Genomic DNA, 17,188 nt, shown 5'->3' on the forward strand with positions numbered 1-17,188 from the left:
GGGGGTATGCTGTGAGCCCCAGCCCACTTCCACACGCTGTCCCAGCCACCTGGCTGTGCGCGCAGAGCTCACAGCCTCCGTTCAGATCCAGCCACCCGACGAGCCCCGTGTCTTCTTTGCAGTTCTGTCATTCCTAGGGGAAGGGCAGGGACGCTCAGGCAGGTCAGACGTGCCATCGTGAGCCCTGGGTGGAAGGCATTTTGCACGGTGGCTGCTGGGCGAGTGTCCACCATGCCTGGTTAAGGGACACAGCTGGCTGACGCTTTCCCTGGCCAGGCTGCAGGCTGGCACACTGAAGACTCCCTGGACTCCTGAAAACAGGACAGAGGCCGCTCCTGGAGCCCCCAGCGCGTGCCCCTAGCTGCTTGTGCCGCAGAGTGCCCGGGACAGCGCTGGGCAGCGGTCCTCTCCTGGGCCCCTTGGCAACCCAGTCCTCACACTTCAGCCCTCCACAGATTGCATGCAGGCAATGCCAAACCGCCTGGTTCGGAGTTGACTGAGAAATGAACTAGGCTCGCTGTCAGGTCATCATGAGAGCAGGGGGCAGCTGGTCCTGCACACCGCCCCGTGGCGGCAGATCCGGAGCTGGTCACTCCCGGCCATCAGGGAGACCCCGGAGGCGGACGGGAAGGGAGAGACCATAGAGTGAGGGGACCAGGTGACCCCGCGGTCGGCAGGGTGGGATGGGACGAGGGACGGGCAGGACAGTGTCCAGACGGGGTGGACAAGTGCAGAGGCAAAAGCAGCCGATCGTCTTGAAGACCCCAGGCAGCCTCGAACTGGTGGCTGAGCCGGGCAGGCTCGTCCCTCTGGGCGTGCAGGTGGGCGGGACGCGCCGGCCGCTTCCTGCCGGGCCGCTGCTGCCCCCGCGTGGCCGAGCCGGGGAGCGGCCACCTGGGCCCTGGGGCGCCCGAGAAGGAAGCCCCCCAGGCACCCCGAGAGCGGCTCGCGGGGCTGAGGACGAGACGCCTCTGGAGCCGCGGGCGCCGCCGGGGCGTGGACCCGAGCCAGGCTTGGCCTCAGCGTAAGCGCCAGGGACAGGTGGCGGGGTCCGCCTGGCACAGTCCTGTCACAAGGGGAAGCTTTGCCTCCGTCTGGGGGGGCGCACGCGGTTGCAGGGCAGGCCGGCCCGAGGAGGCCTGGGCGTCGCCTGCTCTGAGGAGAACGGGGGACCCCGCACAAGTTCCCGCACATCCTGAGACTCTTTTTTTCCTCAGCTGTGAAATGGGCATGGCCTCTTTCTAGAAGGGGTGCACCGCTGCTCACGCAGAGCCACAAGGCCAGGGCCGGTGCCTGTCCCGGCGCTGAGGATGGCCGCGGATCCAGGAGGCCCAGGGAACCAGGAGGAATCCCAAGGGCCGAAGGGGAGCGAGGCCCAGGCAGGCGGCCGAGAGCGAGCTCCTGAGTGGGAGTGGGCGCCCGCGGGGAGAGGGACGGGGCTCCTGTGGCCTGGCTCGTGGCCTAAGAGGGGCCCTGGTGGAGGTGGACAGCAGCAAAGGAGCAGACTAGAAGGACCCTGCCAGGGCTCAAGTCCGTGATGAACTCGTACCTGTCCAGCAGCGGTCCACGCTGCTAACCGCCCCAGCTGCAGCCGCCGCGGCGCTTGGCGCTTGGGCCTCTCAGTTCGAGAAAACTCCGGGTTCCAGCGTCTTTCCCCGGGAGCCCGCAGAGGAACGGCGGTCGGACACCGCCCCCTGGTGGCCGTCGGTGTGTACTGCACCCGACTGCCTCGCCGGGCGCCAGGGGCGCTGGTTTCCTGACCTTACACACCGCCTTGTGGGGCTTTCTGCCGTACCAGGAGAGATAACCAACAATCAGGGGGGCGAGTTTTGGGGCTTGCCGGCGGATCCACACACGTGTCGTTCATGCAACTAATCAGAGGCAGAAAATGACAGAAAAAGAGAGGTCAGCTCTCTCTACCCTCCCTCACTTCCACGCACCTCATCCTATTGGGAGGTGATTAGCAACATATACCATTTTTGTTTGCTTTAAATGGCAACCATATTCCCATAATGTGTTTTTGCTAAATGATTATTTCATTTTAAAGGTCAGAGAGAGAGAGAGAGAGAGACATCTTCCACCTACTGATTCGTTCTCCCAGCTACCTGCAAGCAGCAGTTGGGGCTGGACCAGGCTGAAGTGAGAAGCCTGAAGCCACGTCCAGATCTCCCACGTGTATGAAAAGCACCAAATACTGCCATACAAGGTATGCATGAGCAGGGAACTGAACTGCAAGTGGAGCTGGGCCCCTCAGACCCAAGGACTGTGCTGTGGGGTGTGGGTCATCCAGTGTCCACACCTGCGGACGAGGGCATGGGGCGAGTAGACGGTGAGTGCTACAGTGGGACAGGTGAGATGTTGCTCAGGCCAGCTGTGTTCCCAGGCTTGCCAGGGAGTCTGAGTGACCCAACAAGTGGATCCGGTCTCCAGAGGGTCCCAGGCAGCTGCAGGACAAAACCTCGGGGTGGCGTTTTGACAGGAATGTGGGAAAAGCTACAGCAGTGGCCAGGCTTGGGACTGGGGGTTGTAACGCCGTCCCATCAGGTTGTTGTGAAGGTAAGTGGGTGGCATGGGTCACATGGCTGGCGTAGCATCTGCCACACAAGGAGCGGGAAGGGGTGGTCGTTCGGTGTCCAGAACGTCCTTATCAATTGGAGCAGCTGGTCCCTGGGAGGAGCTGGGCGTGGTGTTGCAGAGCTGTGCGAAGGGCTGCCCACGATGCACCGTCCAGGGGAAGTGCAGTGTGAAGCACAAACTCAAGCCACTTGTGCGATTTTCAGTCCTTCTAGTAGCATCACTGTAAGAGATTTCAAGCTGTGAAGTTAACATCAGCAGGCTTTATTTACTCCTAGTTGAGTCTATTCAAGATACTCTCTGAGTGCAATCAGCTGTTCTTTATGAGCCCCTTCACTGGTGTCCTTGCCGTGTCTTCCCAGGCCTATGTGTTTGCACATTCAAAGCGTGTCTCAGTTTCGACCTGCTATGTTGTGGTTGCACAGTTGCCTGTTAGCTCACAACCACCCAATGCACAGTGTAGTTTTATTTAGTTCTTTAAAAAAGAAGGGGGGGCTGGTGCAGTAGCCTAGCGGCTAAAGTCCTTGCCTTGAGCATGCTGGGATCCCACCCACATGGGTGCTTGTTCTAATCCTGGAGGCCCCGCTTCCCTTCCAGCTCCCTGCTTGTGGCCTGGGAGGGTGGTCAAGGATGGTCTGGGACCTTGGGGCCCTGCGCTCGTGTGTGGGAGTCCCAGAGGAGACTCCTGACTCCTGGCTTCAGATTGGCTCAGCTGCAGCCGTTGCGGTCACTTGCGGAGTGACTTGTCGGACGGAGGATCTTCCTCTCTGCTTCTCTTCCTCTCTGTATATCTGACTTTACAATGAAAATAAATAAACATTAAAAAGAAGGGAGGGAGGGAAAGAGAGAGAGAGAGAGAGAGAGAGCGAGCGTAAGTGAGCAAGAAAGCGAAGCAAGCAAGGGAGGATCCACTCGGTATCTTCCCCAAATACCTACAACACACCAGGCACCGCAGCTGGGAGCCTCAATCTCAATCCATTCCTGCCCCTGGGCGGCAGGAACACAGCCACCTGGTCAACACCCCCGCCTCCCCTGGTCTACATTAGCAGGACCCAAAGCCAGGCTTCAAACGCAGGCACTCCACTGAGGGCTGCAGGGTACACACCTCGGCCACCACCAGGTCAGTACCTGTCCGCTCCAGTGGCACACGTGTGACTGGCCTGAGAAACGAGACACCAACTCCTGTCTCTGCTTCAGCGAAGGCTTGGCACCGGCTGTTGCCTGGTGGGCTCAAGGAGACACTAAGTTGGTACTTATTAAAAGGAGCTCAGGGTCACCTGCCCCAGAATCCTTTGGGTTGTGGAACAAGAAGCCAGATTCCTCAGCCGTGGCCTCTGCAAACAGCAGCGAGCCAGGAACGTGCATTTTCAGTAAGCTCCTAGAGGGATGTTGAGATCCTGTACCCCCACTGCTGTCCAAAAGAAAGAAAGGAGTCACCGTGTCTTCATGGTGTTTCTTTCTGGATTTGTGTCTGGAGAAAGCATGGGGATTTACAAAGAAGCATGGGGGTTAATAATTAGCGGTGTGGTCAAGTCTAGGTCACCAGCCTTTCCAGTTCCTACTTGATTCTTTTCTCCTAAAGTTCAGAATTGGCTGGGTTCACTCACTCACTTCAACACGTAGGGTTCTCATCTCACCTGAGCAAGCAGGTCCAGGCACACAGGATGGATTCCCAGCAATACTGGGGACCACAGATTTTCCCTCCCGAGGAAAACAGGGCCTGTGATACATGCAGGACCACAAACACCCCGAGCTATGCCTCTGGAATGTTCTCTCACCCTGCTCTTCCCATCCAAAAGCTCCAGAGAAAGGCACTTCTGCTAACTAGTTGCTGTGGTCTGACTATGCCCTCCCAGACCCACATGTTGGATACTTAGTTCCTAATGCAACAGTGTTGGGATGTCTGGCCCCTGAGGAGACATCTGAGTCATGAGGGTGGGGCTGACATGAATGGGTTAATGCCATCGTAAGGGGGGTTACTAAGAGAGTGCATCCCTGTTGCCTTTCTGCCCCTCCTGTGAGGGCCTGGTCCTCCAATCTGATCTGGAGGACGCAACAACAAGAACCCCACCACTCACCAGCTGCCCATGCCCTGCCATTAGGCCTCCCAGCCCCCAAAGCTGGGAGAAGTGAATTTCTCTTCTTTGTAGTTTGCCTAGTGTGTGGCTTGCAAGAAGCACACCAGATGCCAGTCCTGCTCTGTTTTCTCTCTTCCCTGCTAAACCCTATACTTCCCTTGATCCAACACCCTCGAGATCCCAACACCTGTGAGTTTCCTGGCTTCTGCTGGCACATGTTGATAGAAGCTGTAGCTCTCCCTGATACTGTGCACCAAGCCACTCAAAAAATAGTGGAATCACACAAGAACCTTTTGCTAGGCTTACCTTTCCTCAGTTCTAGAGGCTGATTGGGCCTAGCTTCCCATTTCTGTATGTACTAACAACCATTTCGCTGAGCACAGATGAATTATTTGTATATATGGTATGTACAGTTTAGCTCAATAAAGTTACAAAATGTCAGAAGCAGGGTCAAGCCTATGACTGAATATCTAAATAAATTCTCTCCATAGAAAGGAAAGAGGAGAGCAAGTGTGCAGTTGTAATTGATAAAGAAGTAATTAGAAAAGTTAGTCACGTTTGCTTACAGGGTGATGTGTAGTGTTTTGTCCATTACAAAGTGATTTTGTTTTTGTCTGTGCCTCAATAAGGTGGTAGAGTGGCACCATTTTGACTCACCTTCTCAGGGTTCAGACAGATTTCCGGTGAAGTTGGCAATGTTGATCTTGTGCGTTAGAGTACCAATTCCTTCCTATGGGACCTGGCAGGCTTTGCTCTAAGAATTAGCTGATTTTTTGGATGCTCAGAGATGCTGTTTTCCTTTCTTACATGGAATCTGTGGGGAAGGTTCAGTGCTTGTAACTCCTTGAGCTGTATGTGTGTCACCTCTGAGTGCGAACTTTTGAATGAAAAATGTACGTAAAATTCATCAGGTGCTTTAAAGTGTTCTGCTACTAAGAATGGTTAATAACTACTGGTTTGCATGAAGAAGACAAAAAAAAATTGAATGTAAAATTCTGCAGCTGCAGACATTTTTGGGGTAGCTGGTAAAGGAAGTAACAGAGACACTATGGAGCCAGGGTGAAGAAAACAGGAAAGAAACTAAGAAAGGCCAGTTAGGACTTGAAGATCTGGAACAGTTTCAAGATGGAGCTCACTGCTCAGGCCACAATCGGGGAGGAAAGACAGGACTAAGTTAACAGTTAGACGCTGTTATGAGCCACCAGAGGAGATGTTATCAGAGGAGAGAGTTTTGTGAGAAAATAGGCACTCCCTTTCTCTGAATGATCCAGTCATAGACCTGGAGGAAATGCCTTGTGATTTTCGGAGACTCCAGGCCTGTGAGTTTCAGGATCCCACTCTCCTGACAAGAGGCAGCTAGCATGTGCAGCTCACTGTCTTGGTGAGTCACTGAGCAAGCCAGGAGGAGTCTGGAGCCTCCCGTCATCTGCTGCCCCCAAACCAGCTTTCTGACTCACCCCAGCCATCCTACAGTGGGCTTTGGAAGGGGATAATAAGTGGAAATTTAAAAAATTCCCAGCTAAATATTTTCTAAAGCATTCACCAAGGAAACAGGAAGTTGCCCACCTCTTCAGTCTGGCTCTGGTCTGTGAGTATGCGCTTTCTCCCAGCCAGGAAGAATTTACTCACAGTTCTGGTTGAGCTGAAGAAAGTCAGAGACGAGTTTTCCTGAAATAGACTGGTGTCTCCCCGTTCCTCCTTGTCAGCCACATGGTTCCCCACTTCCACTTGGATCCTTCCGCGTGGTGAGATTTGTGGGAGTGACTGTGTGTGGAGAGCCTCAGAACCGACGTAGATGCTCCGAGCAGCACCAAAGGTGCCAATTCCAATAGGAATCTGCTTGCTGCTACTCCATCTGACAGATTAAACTCAGAGCATTAAAAACATTCTGTAGACAGTGGTCACAGTAGGGGCTAATATTTATTGAATGTTTATGGTTTGTCAGGGAACTACTTTACGGATATCAGTTCATTTGAATTTCATAGCTATGTGTATAGGTGCTATTGCTAATAACAGTTCACATGTAAGAAATTACTGTTGCACGTAAGAGTTAGTGTAACTATCAGAGTAGCTGATCTGTAAGTATTGGATAACTATAACAAATGCTTTTCGTATAGATATTTTGCTGTTGTTTACTCAATAACTGATGTTATTATTCCCATTTTATAAAAGGGAAATGTTATGAACAATCTGAAATGACACAAGCAAGTTAATTCCTGGCTAGGTGGGTGAAGGGTGTCCTTGAAGATACACAGTGGGTTGATTCTTGAGTGGTTGAGGGCCAGGATTGTTCTGATGGTGAGATGGTGGATGAGGGGCAAGACGTATAGGGTGGGTGGGCTGGGAAGCAGATTGACTTTGCTATCAATTTCCAGTTTGACCCATGAATATATAGACACTCAGAGGTTGATGGGCTTGGTGAAGGCCAGGACTACCTGATGGAGGCTAGAACTTGTTACAGAATTGATGATGAGGAAGGCATGGGGCATGCTGGACCTTTTGGGGTTTCTTCCTTTAATCTGACCCTTGCAGGACCTCTGCTCCTCAGCCCCTATTTTGTGTTCTGCATCCCACTGCAAGATCTCTGTCACTTTTTCCATTGTTGGGCCTCTTCTGGGCAAATATTCTCAGCTCTTATCGAACTGGGAAGGATCTAATAAAGCAGTCTAAGTTAGATAAGAGAATCTGTCTCTTCCTGTTATTCTGATACAACTAAAGCATGTTTCATTCAAAGGCATTCCTGCCCCCTGCAGCAGACTTGCAGGCCTCTGGTGTTCTGCTGATATTGAGGGATGCAGGGTGAGAGGAGGTGGCTCCAATCACAGAATCTTTATGACACCCGCCCTGTTATCTTCTGGCTCTGTGTGTTCTGTCCCTGTGTGAGTGGGAGGAGGATGGTTACCATTCCAGTGAACTTTGCAGTCTAATTTTTAGACGGTTGAGTGTTCCAATTATGTAAACTTTAGCTCAGCATCTGAAATCTGCTGTTAATAAACTCATCAGACAGAATGATAACACTGACAGCTAAAAAGAATGTATGCCATCCTGCAAAACACCACTGAGCTCAACTTTGGATCCAAAAGTCCTGTGATGGCAAGGTTGGAACTCAAGGGATGGGAATATCAGGTTGTGGACACAGATGCCCCGAACCTTTTGGAAATAGAGGATTTGGAAGAGGGCGGGGAGCTATATCTATATCTCTCTCTCTGTACCCATTTCTCATCTATCAAGAGGCTGATATGGAAATATAGAAGGAAGGTAAATGCCTTTCATGTGATCAGGTATTTACCTAACAGAAATAAAGCCAACCAGAGCAGTTGAAAAGTTGAAAATGAAGGAAATTTCAGTGTCAAATGTAAGTGGAGAGAAAAGACAGTATTCTCCATAAAGCCTACTTAGTGTTCAATTAAAACAAAAAGATTTATTTAGTTATTTAGAAAAGCAAAGACCACCATCCACGCACACTAAGTTTTCATCTGCTCATTTATACCCCAAATGACTGTGGCTGCTTGGACTGGGGAAGGCTGGTCAGAAACCAGGAATTCCAACTAGGTTTCCATGTGGGTGGCAGGGTCCCAAATACTAGAGCTGCCACGGGCCATTTTCTCAGGCATATTTGCAGGAAGCTGGATCAGGAGTGGAGCACCCAGGACTCAAACTGGCACTCGGATATGGAACACTGGCATTACAAGGGTTATTCTGCTATATTGTAGCATCATCTCCCACTTTCTGGTTTGAACAGAAGACTTAGCTGCATACACCCAGACCTTCAGGTCAAAGAAAATATGATTGCTATGTTTGTCATAGCCTTCCATGCCCCGCCATGTGTTTACTTTAAAAAATACTAGCCTAAAAGTTGATGTTTAATTGAAACATACTTGAATTTGCCAGCCATAGATTGTATTTTCCATAGAAATTGGTGTTTAAAAATATATAGTTGTAATCCTCAGATATATAAGAAAAGTGTTATTTGCATCTCAGGAATGGTGCATTTCTTGGATGTAGTATAAACAAGGAAGTGGTAGAGAAACTCTCAACCTACAGAATCCAAAAAGGATCACATCATCCCGCTTACTTCCTGGCTATCTTTGCTGCTGCCCTCGGTTGGAGGCCATCTCACATCCAAGACAGAAAGATTCTGGTTACGAAGAATACAAGGAGGTCCCCATGGCCAATTACCTCCATGCTCCAGCTTATTAGCAGAAGCAGAGAGTACACACTGGGATGCAAACGGACTCTGAAGGCGCTCAGACAAGGCAAAGTGAAGCTGTTCATCTTTGCCAACAGCTGCCTGGCTTTAAGAAAGCCTGAAGTGGGATATTGTGCTACCAGTGTCCACCATTATAGTGGTTATAGTATTGGGTTAGACACAGCATGTAGAAAAATATGACAGTGCATAATATCAGTGAGTCAGGTAACTGATGTCATTAGAAGCACTGTAAAAGTAAGCCATGAAAAAGTTTTGCTTTAATAAAGTCTGCCAGGTATTGTTTTTCTTCTTCCCCCTCTTCTTTTTTTTTTTTAAATGAAGATATCATTGTCAACTCTCAAAAATTGAGTCATTGGGATGGATGTTTGGTGCAGCAGTTAAGATGCTGCTTGGAATGTCTACATTCCTTATCAGAGTGTCTAGGCTGGAGTCCCAGTTCTACTTTGGATTCTAACTTCTTGCTAATGTGTAGCCTGGAAGGTAGCAGTGATGACTCAAATATCTGAGTCCTTGCCAGCCACCCCAGACTGGATTTCTGGGCTCCTGATTTCGACCTCGCTCATGTATTTAGGGAGTGAAACAGTAGATGGAAAAATCTCTCCATGTCTTCTAAGTAAAATGAAAATGAACATTTTTAAAGAAGATGTATTTATTTTTATTGCAAAGGCAGATTTACAGAGAGAAGGAGATACAGAGAAGGAGATACAGATCTTCCATACACTGGTTCACTCCCCAAGTGGCCACATTGGCTGGAGCTGAGCCAATCTGAAGCCAGGAGACAGGAGCTTCTTCTGAGTCTCCCACAGGGGTGCAGGGTCCCAAGGCCTTGGGCCAGCCTTGACTGCTTTCCCAGCCACAAGCAGAGAGGTGGATGATGGGAAGTAGAGCAACTGGGACACAGACTGGTGTCCATATGAGATCCTGCACATGCAAGAAGTCTAGTGTCTCTCATTAGGCTATTGTTCCAGCCCCAATGGACATGTTTTAATATAAGAAAATTGATAGCCAAGGTCCGTTTATGACGCCTGAGAGGAAAGGTGGCAAAGAACAGTGATCAAGCAGGACTATTAGAAGAGAAGTGTAGCAGGTTAGCACAGGTGGCTAGAAGGCAGGTAGTTCCCATGAGAAACTACAAGAATTACTCATGGGGTCAGAATGTGACAGCCCATGATGTTTGAGTTATGAAATGTAGGCTTTAATATTTTTATCACAAAGCCATGTGAAATTCAGGATGTCAGTCTTAATTCTGTAAGTCTCAAATTGCTCATCCAAAGAGAATAATACCTCCTCACCCACATCAGAAGATTTTGATACCAGTTTAGGAAAGGACTGAATTGAAAAGAGGTGGGGATGTAAGTGATTGCTAGAGTTCAGGGGCACTGCTCATCACAGCACAGTCAATGCCCAAGCTAGCCTAAGACCATACTATCACCGGCAGTCTGAAGGGAAGTGTGCTGGTTCTTTTGAACAACTGGAAAAGTAAAGGCAGGAAGCCTCCAAGCCCAGTAATAGCAACCTGGAGAGTTGAGAGCTTGGATCAGAAGAAGCATCTAGTCTGACCCGTAACGGTTCCTTTTGGGAAAGTTCGTACAAGGCTGAAGTATATGAGGCAGCGGCAACATAACAGACCACCAACAAATGCGCATCATCTTTAGGCTTATCCCACTAGCTTCTTTGCACTCTCTCTCCAGAATGTCCAAGAGCACAGAGGACTTGTGCACCTTACTCCAAAGGCTGGCAGGGTTCCAGATGGAAAACTTGGAATTTTTTTTTTCTTCAGGGAGCTTGAATGTCTCTGAACTCAGGGCCACAAGTTTAAGTTCAGTTCACAGCAATGTGACTAAATATTCTGCTAATGACTCCTCAAAGGCTGAAGAGGAAGACATTGGTCAAGTTGGGGAGCTCCCAGCAGACACATTAGTCTCAGACCACAGCCACAGTGCACACTGTGTGCCTGGCGTGATGACTCTTCAGCGAACACACGGAAGACATAAGTCATCAAGAGCAAATTAGAGTGAAAAATAGGAGAAAACATACTCGAAAGATGAAATATCCTGATGAACATTTGCTCAAAGATGTGCCGTTTGAAAGTTCCAAGCATTGTTGAGAAATAAAATGTATAGTCTCTATTTCTTGAATTTATCACCCCATATTAGGTAAATTCTTACTACTAGACCTCTGGGTACTATTAATATAGTTGTTCAGATTTTCTTCCCGGCCTAGTGATTTGTAGGTTTAAACGATCAATTCTATTATAGTTGCATTAAATCTTTCATTAAACTTATTAATCTTTCTTATTAATATTGTTAATTTAGAATTTGTCTTGAAGATATTTGATAATTATGGTAACTGCATGATAATTACATTATCAGGACTATATTATGTTCCCCAACTTATCCTTATTAAGATGATCTGCCTTAATGCGTATTTTCTATGGTATTAATACTATACATCTGTCTGTTTTCTGTTTATGGCCATACCACCCTGACAGTACCTAGTGTCTCTCATCATTCTGTTTTGGATTATTAATCACATTGAATTTGTTGTTCCTCCTTTATGTTTCATATTTCTGTTTAGAAATATTAGCTTTAGATTCTTATTTTGTAAGTTACATCTTGGATCCTATTTTGTTTTACCCAGCATGCAGATTTCCTATTTAAAGGGTACAGTTAGGGAGAGAGACAGATGGAAAGAGCTGGACGGAGAGAGAGAGAGGGATATCTTACATCTGCTATTTCACTCCCCAAATGGCCACGTTGCTGGGGCTGGGTCAGGCAGAAGCCAGGAGCCAAGAACTTCATCCAGGTCTCCCATATGGATGCAGAGACCCAGAGACTTGGGCATCCTCCTCTGCTTTCCCAGGTTCATCAGAAGGACCTGGATCAGAATTGAAGCATCTGGGTCTCAAATCACTGTCCACATGGGATGTCAGCACTGCACGTTGTTGATTAATGCGATGCACCACAATGTTGGCCCCTAACATGCTATTTCTTCCCTTTAATTGCTAGTTATAATCCAAGTATATTTATTGTAGTCAATGATGTATTTGGAATTATTTCATATAACACAGAATATTGTATTTTTATACTTTTTCCTCCTTTAAATTTTGGACTAAAAATGTTTTGTTCCCCCCCCATGTTGTATTGGAATTTAGGGGCTATACTTTTATCCTTTTATTGGTGACTTTAAAGTTTTAATATATCAACATAACTATAAATTTTTCTAGTAAAAAATGAAAATTATATGGTTCTTTCTTCCTTTATAACTGTTGCTAAAATGGTTACACGTTCACTTTCTAGTACCCAGTGCAGTTGTTTGGAGTTTAATTTTTCTGTTTAAAAATTAATAATTTTTAAATGAAAATAGACACGAGACAGCTGAATAGTATCCTATAGCCATTTTAAGGTAGATAGAATCCAGTTGTATACAAACTAAAATTGAAATGTTAATGAAGTAGTCACAGGATGTGGTTAAGAACCCGCATTTTCTAACATATCAGTCACTCAATACAATGTCAATTAACCCCATAATGTTGGAAACTGTTGTTGATGTTATGTTATGGCTTTTAATTGGTCGGAATGATATTCTGCCAGCTATGCCTTTAGACCATAGTTGGTCTTCTCAAGAAACTGTTGAATTGAGCTGGACAATAAGATGCTGGACTCTATGCATGGCACATGCTTGCAATGAAAGAAACAAGACTGGATTTGAACTGTAATACTGCAATAAGGTGGAGCAATCCACCATGAGGGGAGGGCACGGGGAGAGGAGGGGGAACATCAGAGCCTATGAAACAATGTTATAAAATGAAATGCAATAAAAAATTAGTAATTTTTAAAATTAAAATATTATAACCATAATAAATTGATGTGCATCCCAAAGTAGAATAAAAAAACAGATAACAAAGTGTAGCAAACACAAACATTTTAAAATGAGAAATAGTGAAAAAAAAATGCAGTTGCTACTGTTTGTTGAGTTTCATTCCAGTTTCTTTATTTGTGCTTTTCTTCTTTCAGAATCATCCTCCATGGTTGATCTTTTGCGTACTTTGAGGATCGTTTATTTCTGAAGTTTTCACAAACTTAAAAACACCATTGGTTTCTTCCTCATTTTTTAGGAGCAGTTAAATTGTGTAGAAAGTTGGTGTCTGTTTTATTCCATTTAAAAACGTATTTATTCTTTGATTGATTGATTTATTGATTGATTGGTGTGAGGGGGCGAGGGGCGAGAGACAGATTGAATTATTGATCTTTCATTTCCTGGATGGCTCCCAAAGTTCCTACCACAGCTGAGGCAGAGCCAGACTGCAGCTAGGAACCAGGAATTCCATCTTTGTCTCACCTGATGCTGCCTTCCAGAGTGAGCATAACCCAGCAACTGGATGGGAAGTGGGGGTGGGAGTCCATCTCAGGCAGCCCAGTATGCAAATCAGGAAAGCAGGTGATGTGTCAGCTCACTGTGCAGCAGTGCCCATCCGCTCCCGCTGTGCTCTGAGCTGTCTCTGAGGAGGCTGCTATCTAGTTCTCATTTTTTCTCTTAATCTATTCTTGTTTTGTTTAATATGCTATAGTGACAATGATGATTCTGAGTATTAATTCATCTTTATTCACTCTTCTTAAAATCACTGAAATTAATTTTCAATGGGAGGACATTTTATTCTTCATTAATATACATTTCTCTCTCTTTCTTAAAAAAGATTTATTTTTATTTTAATTGCAAAGTCAGATATACAAAGAGGAGGAGAGACAGAGATGAAGATCTTCTGTCCATTGATTCACTTCCCAAGTGGCCACAATGGCCAGAGCTGAGCTGATCCAAAGCCAGGAGCCTAAAGCCTCTTCCAGGTCTCCCACACGGGTGCAGGGTTCCAAAGCTTTGAGCTACCCTGGACTGCTTTCCCAGACCACAAGCAGGGAGCTGGATGGGAAGCAGGGCCATTGGGGTTAGAACTAGCACCCATATGGGATCTTGGCACGTGCAAGGCGAGGACTTTAGCTGCTAGACTACTGCGCCTGACTTGTCTTTTACCATTCTTAATGGAACTTCTTGTAAGCAAGTGCAGTATTTTAGTATTTAATCATCCTTAGTGTCTGTCAGCTGAATTTTGTTTTGTTAAATTTGTGTCTCATGCAGAGAACTTTGCTATTATTCCTTTGTAGTTATGGCACTACCATTTAAAAATTTTCACAAGAAAATAAACCTCATGGCCCCACTGAACACCTGAAGTCTTAAGCTGAAGGTTGGGATCCATGATTTAACGAAACAACTAAGAGTTTCGATTGTGGCTGAGAAAGTTGAACCACCACTTTTCATGAGTAGATTCAATTCATCTACTCTACTTCCAGTCTAGCTCCCTGCTAATGTAACTGGAAAAACAACACATGACTTAAATTATTGGGTTCTTCTCACCCCTGTGGAAGTCCAGATGGAATTCTTGGCTTTTACATTGGCTTGCTCTAAATCTGTTTTGACCATTATTTTTCTCTCCTTCTGTCTTTTTCTCTGCTTTTTTTTTTAAGTAAAAATCCAGTAACTCATCACTAAGTGGTGGCCATCAATCTAACATAGCCACATCATTTGTAACTTACACTTTCTTTTAAAAAAACTTTTAATTTATGCCTAGTGTTTATAAGGTACTTTATAATGTTCTATGCATACATCAAGTGTTGATCAACTAAGGGTAATTAGCATGCTCATTGCCTCAAACTTTCATTATTTTTTTATGGTGAGTAGATTCAAAATCTCTCTTCTAACTAGCCTGAGGTAGGCAAATCTTTCATTCTTAGTGTATGGTCATCATGTTCTTTCATGAGTCCTAATCATAGTGTATGTTATTTCCTTCTCTGGGGATGTCTGAACATCTTTGATGACCCACTTCAAACCAACAATTCTGTAAGATCTTTCCCTGTCTTACCAGAGTTAGCACTTTCCTCCTTGTTCCCATGAGTGTTATAAAATCACGAAATATTGTAATTATCTGCTTGCAAGTTCATATCCCCAGGGAGACTTCAAGCATCAGATCATTGCCTGTCAAAAACTGTCATAAAATGTTTTCTTGGATGAGTTTCCAATGACAATGAGAACTCATTATGGTTTAAAACTAATCTCTTTCTCTTTTGAAATGTTCATTCTGCACCACCGTCCACTGACAGTTGGAGTTGCTTTTGAGTTGGTATTGTTCACTTTTTTTTTTCTCCCCAAAAGTTGCAATCACATTCTGAAAAAAAAAAAAAAAAAAAAAGGGACACACACTCCATTCTGTCCTGTCATTACATGGATTCTTTGACACTCTTTTGCAAATGACAGAGTTCATCAAGTTCTCAACCATATTCAGCAGTGGCACTTGCCCTGATGCATTTTGAAGCCAACATGGGAAAGACAATCTGTCTGTTTTTGGTTGGTTAACACTTAACTCGTCAAAAATGTGTTTTGTAACACATAGTCCATGTCCAAGAGGTCTTACAAAGATTTCCAAAGCTTTTCCCACACTCTTTTTCTTCTCACTCTCAAAAAAAGAAACAATGTTTTGCCAAAAACAAATTATCCCAATTTTCAAAAAGGACTGTTCTTGCATAGGAATCTTCAACCCACAAGAGTTCATGTTAGGCCTAATCTTGGCCAGTTCTCTGTGCTGTGGAATCAGTGCGTATCTAATTTGTCTCTGGCTCAACTGAGCAAGCCGAACACCAGCAACTCCTCCTAACCCTCAAAGCTGCTGGGTTTGAGTCAAAGTGGACTGGTGACAGCCAGGACACTGACCGGGAAGTGGGTCTTGGAAATGCCTTAGGAGTCACATAGTGCAAATGTTCCCCCCAAATCTACTGAAGTCCAAAGCTCCATTGGCCACAGGAAGATTCTTTTTCCTTATTAAACAAAATGAGGACTTGATTGGAATTTACCTCAAATTTTATCTTGTCACCAGGTTGAACTGGCCTGGAGGGAAAGAGAGGAGATGAAATGCCAAAATAAAGAACTTCCTGTTTATTAGCAACTGGAGCAATCTCATGTAAAACCTGAGGCAGAACTTTCTGAGTTCAAGCAACAAAACATGCTTTAAAATGGGTTTTGTAAAGAGGAAACAAAAATGGATGTAAAATTATGACAAGAACAAACAAACAACAATCACACGATGCTGAAAATGTGTTTAACTTGTCGAAATCCAAGAAGCAACTTAGGAAACATCTTGAAGCTATTTTGACTGCCTTAACCAGGACACTGAATGTTCATTTTCCGCTGTTCTTTTGCATCATCCTAGCCTCATTCAGAAGGCTAGAGGTTGGTCTTTTCTGAAACATTGCAAGAATCTCCTGGAATCTAGCCTCTACCTACCCAGAGATACCCTATCAACCATTTTGTTAGTGAATTTTATCTGAAGCGTATACCCGATTACTGCCAGTTTGTTACCAGAACTTTTTCATAGCTTCCAGCTTAAAATATCTTAACTTGTCCCAAGCACTCACATCTCTCACAGCATCTGACCTGTAGCCAACCTACCCTCCCACCAATCAAAGTAAGGAAAATAGCTCATGCACAAATCCAGTTACTATTATCAGAGAACGAAAGGAGGAAATATAAATATAATTTTAAAATTAGACACTAACAACTAGATTGTAATGTATCAGGAACCGGAAATGAGAAGTGGTCGTTGAAATGGAGCCCTCAATAAAATGGTAAATGATAGAGACTTTGAGGAGAATTCATGAAGTTAAAGAGCAGGACAGTCACCTGGAAAGCATCACACAGACAGGAAGAAATAAGAGTTAAGAGGTACAGAAAAGCAGCAGCATTTCTCCAGTAGGAATTCTGGAGGGAAGTAGTATGCTGAATAAGGGAGAGGCACATTTGAGAAAATGATGATGGATAATCTTCAACAATGGATGGCATATATAAATATCAAGGTTGAAGAACCACAGATTTGAGAATGTAAGCCAAGGGAAATTATGATGAAAAAAATTTTACAAACATGTATTTAATAAAGCTATAGGATTACCAAAGAGAGAAAAAAAATCCTAACAGAAATTTGGGTGATGACATTATTCAGAAAGGAGGAAAAAAAGTTAGACTAACAGGAAGCTTCTCATCAGGAAATTGAAATGCATTAATCAGAATGTCTGCTTTAATGCCGGAGGAAAATCACCCTCATTTTAAGATTCAGTACACTATGATATCATGATTTAATGTAAGTGAGAAATAAAGATATTTTTGGATAAGCCTGAGAGTATATGCTTCTCATGTGCCTGTTATTGAATGTATTTCGCTAAGAAGTACATTTAATTCAGCTAAAGAGTAAAGCATAGAGGAAAATGAAACATTTTAGCAGTGAAGT

General features: G+C 45.3%; 1 protein-coding gene and 1 pseudogene across 1 annotated transcript; both read right to left on the reverse strand.

Moving 5' to 3' along the window:
- Positions 1-528: 528 nt before the first annotated feature.
- On the reverse strand, positions 529-1,194 carry LOC131482718 (uncharacterized). The gene has a single exon (XM_058677961.1). It carries the CDS (start codon positions 1,192-1,194, stop codon positions 529-531), a length of 666 nt encoding a protein of 221 aa, XP_058533944.1.
- A 378-nt stretch (positions 1,195-1,572) lies between these two features.
- LOC131482719 (large ribosomal subunit protein uL30m-like) overlaps positions 1,573-17,188 on the reverse strand; it is a 142,251-nt pseudogene continuing 126,635 nt past the window's right edge.

Source organism: Ochotona princeps, chromosome 20 (genome assembly GCF_030435755.1).
Source record: "Ochotona princeps isolate mOchPri1 chromosome 20, mOchPri1.hap1, whole genome shotgun sequence".
NCBI lineage: Eukaryota > Metazoa > Chordata > Mammalia > Lagomorpha > Ochotonidae > Ochotona > Ochotona princeps.

What these genes read in the sequence shown, in the direction of transcription:
- LOC131482718 (XM_058677961.1), bottom strand. Translation starts at nt 1,194, where the DNA reads ATGTGCGGGAACTTGTGCGGGGTCCCCCGTTCTCCTCAGAGCAGGCGA.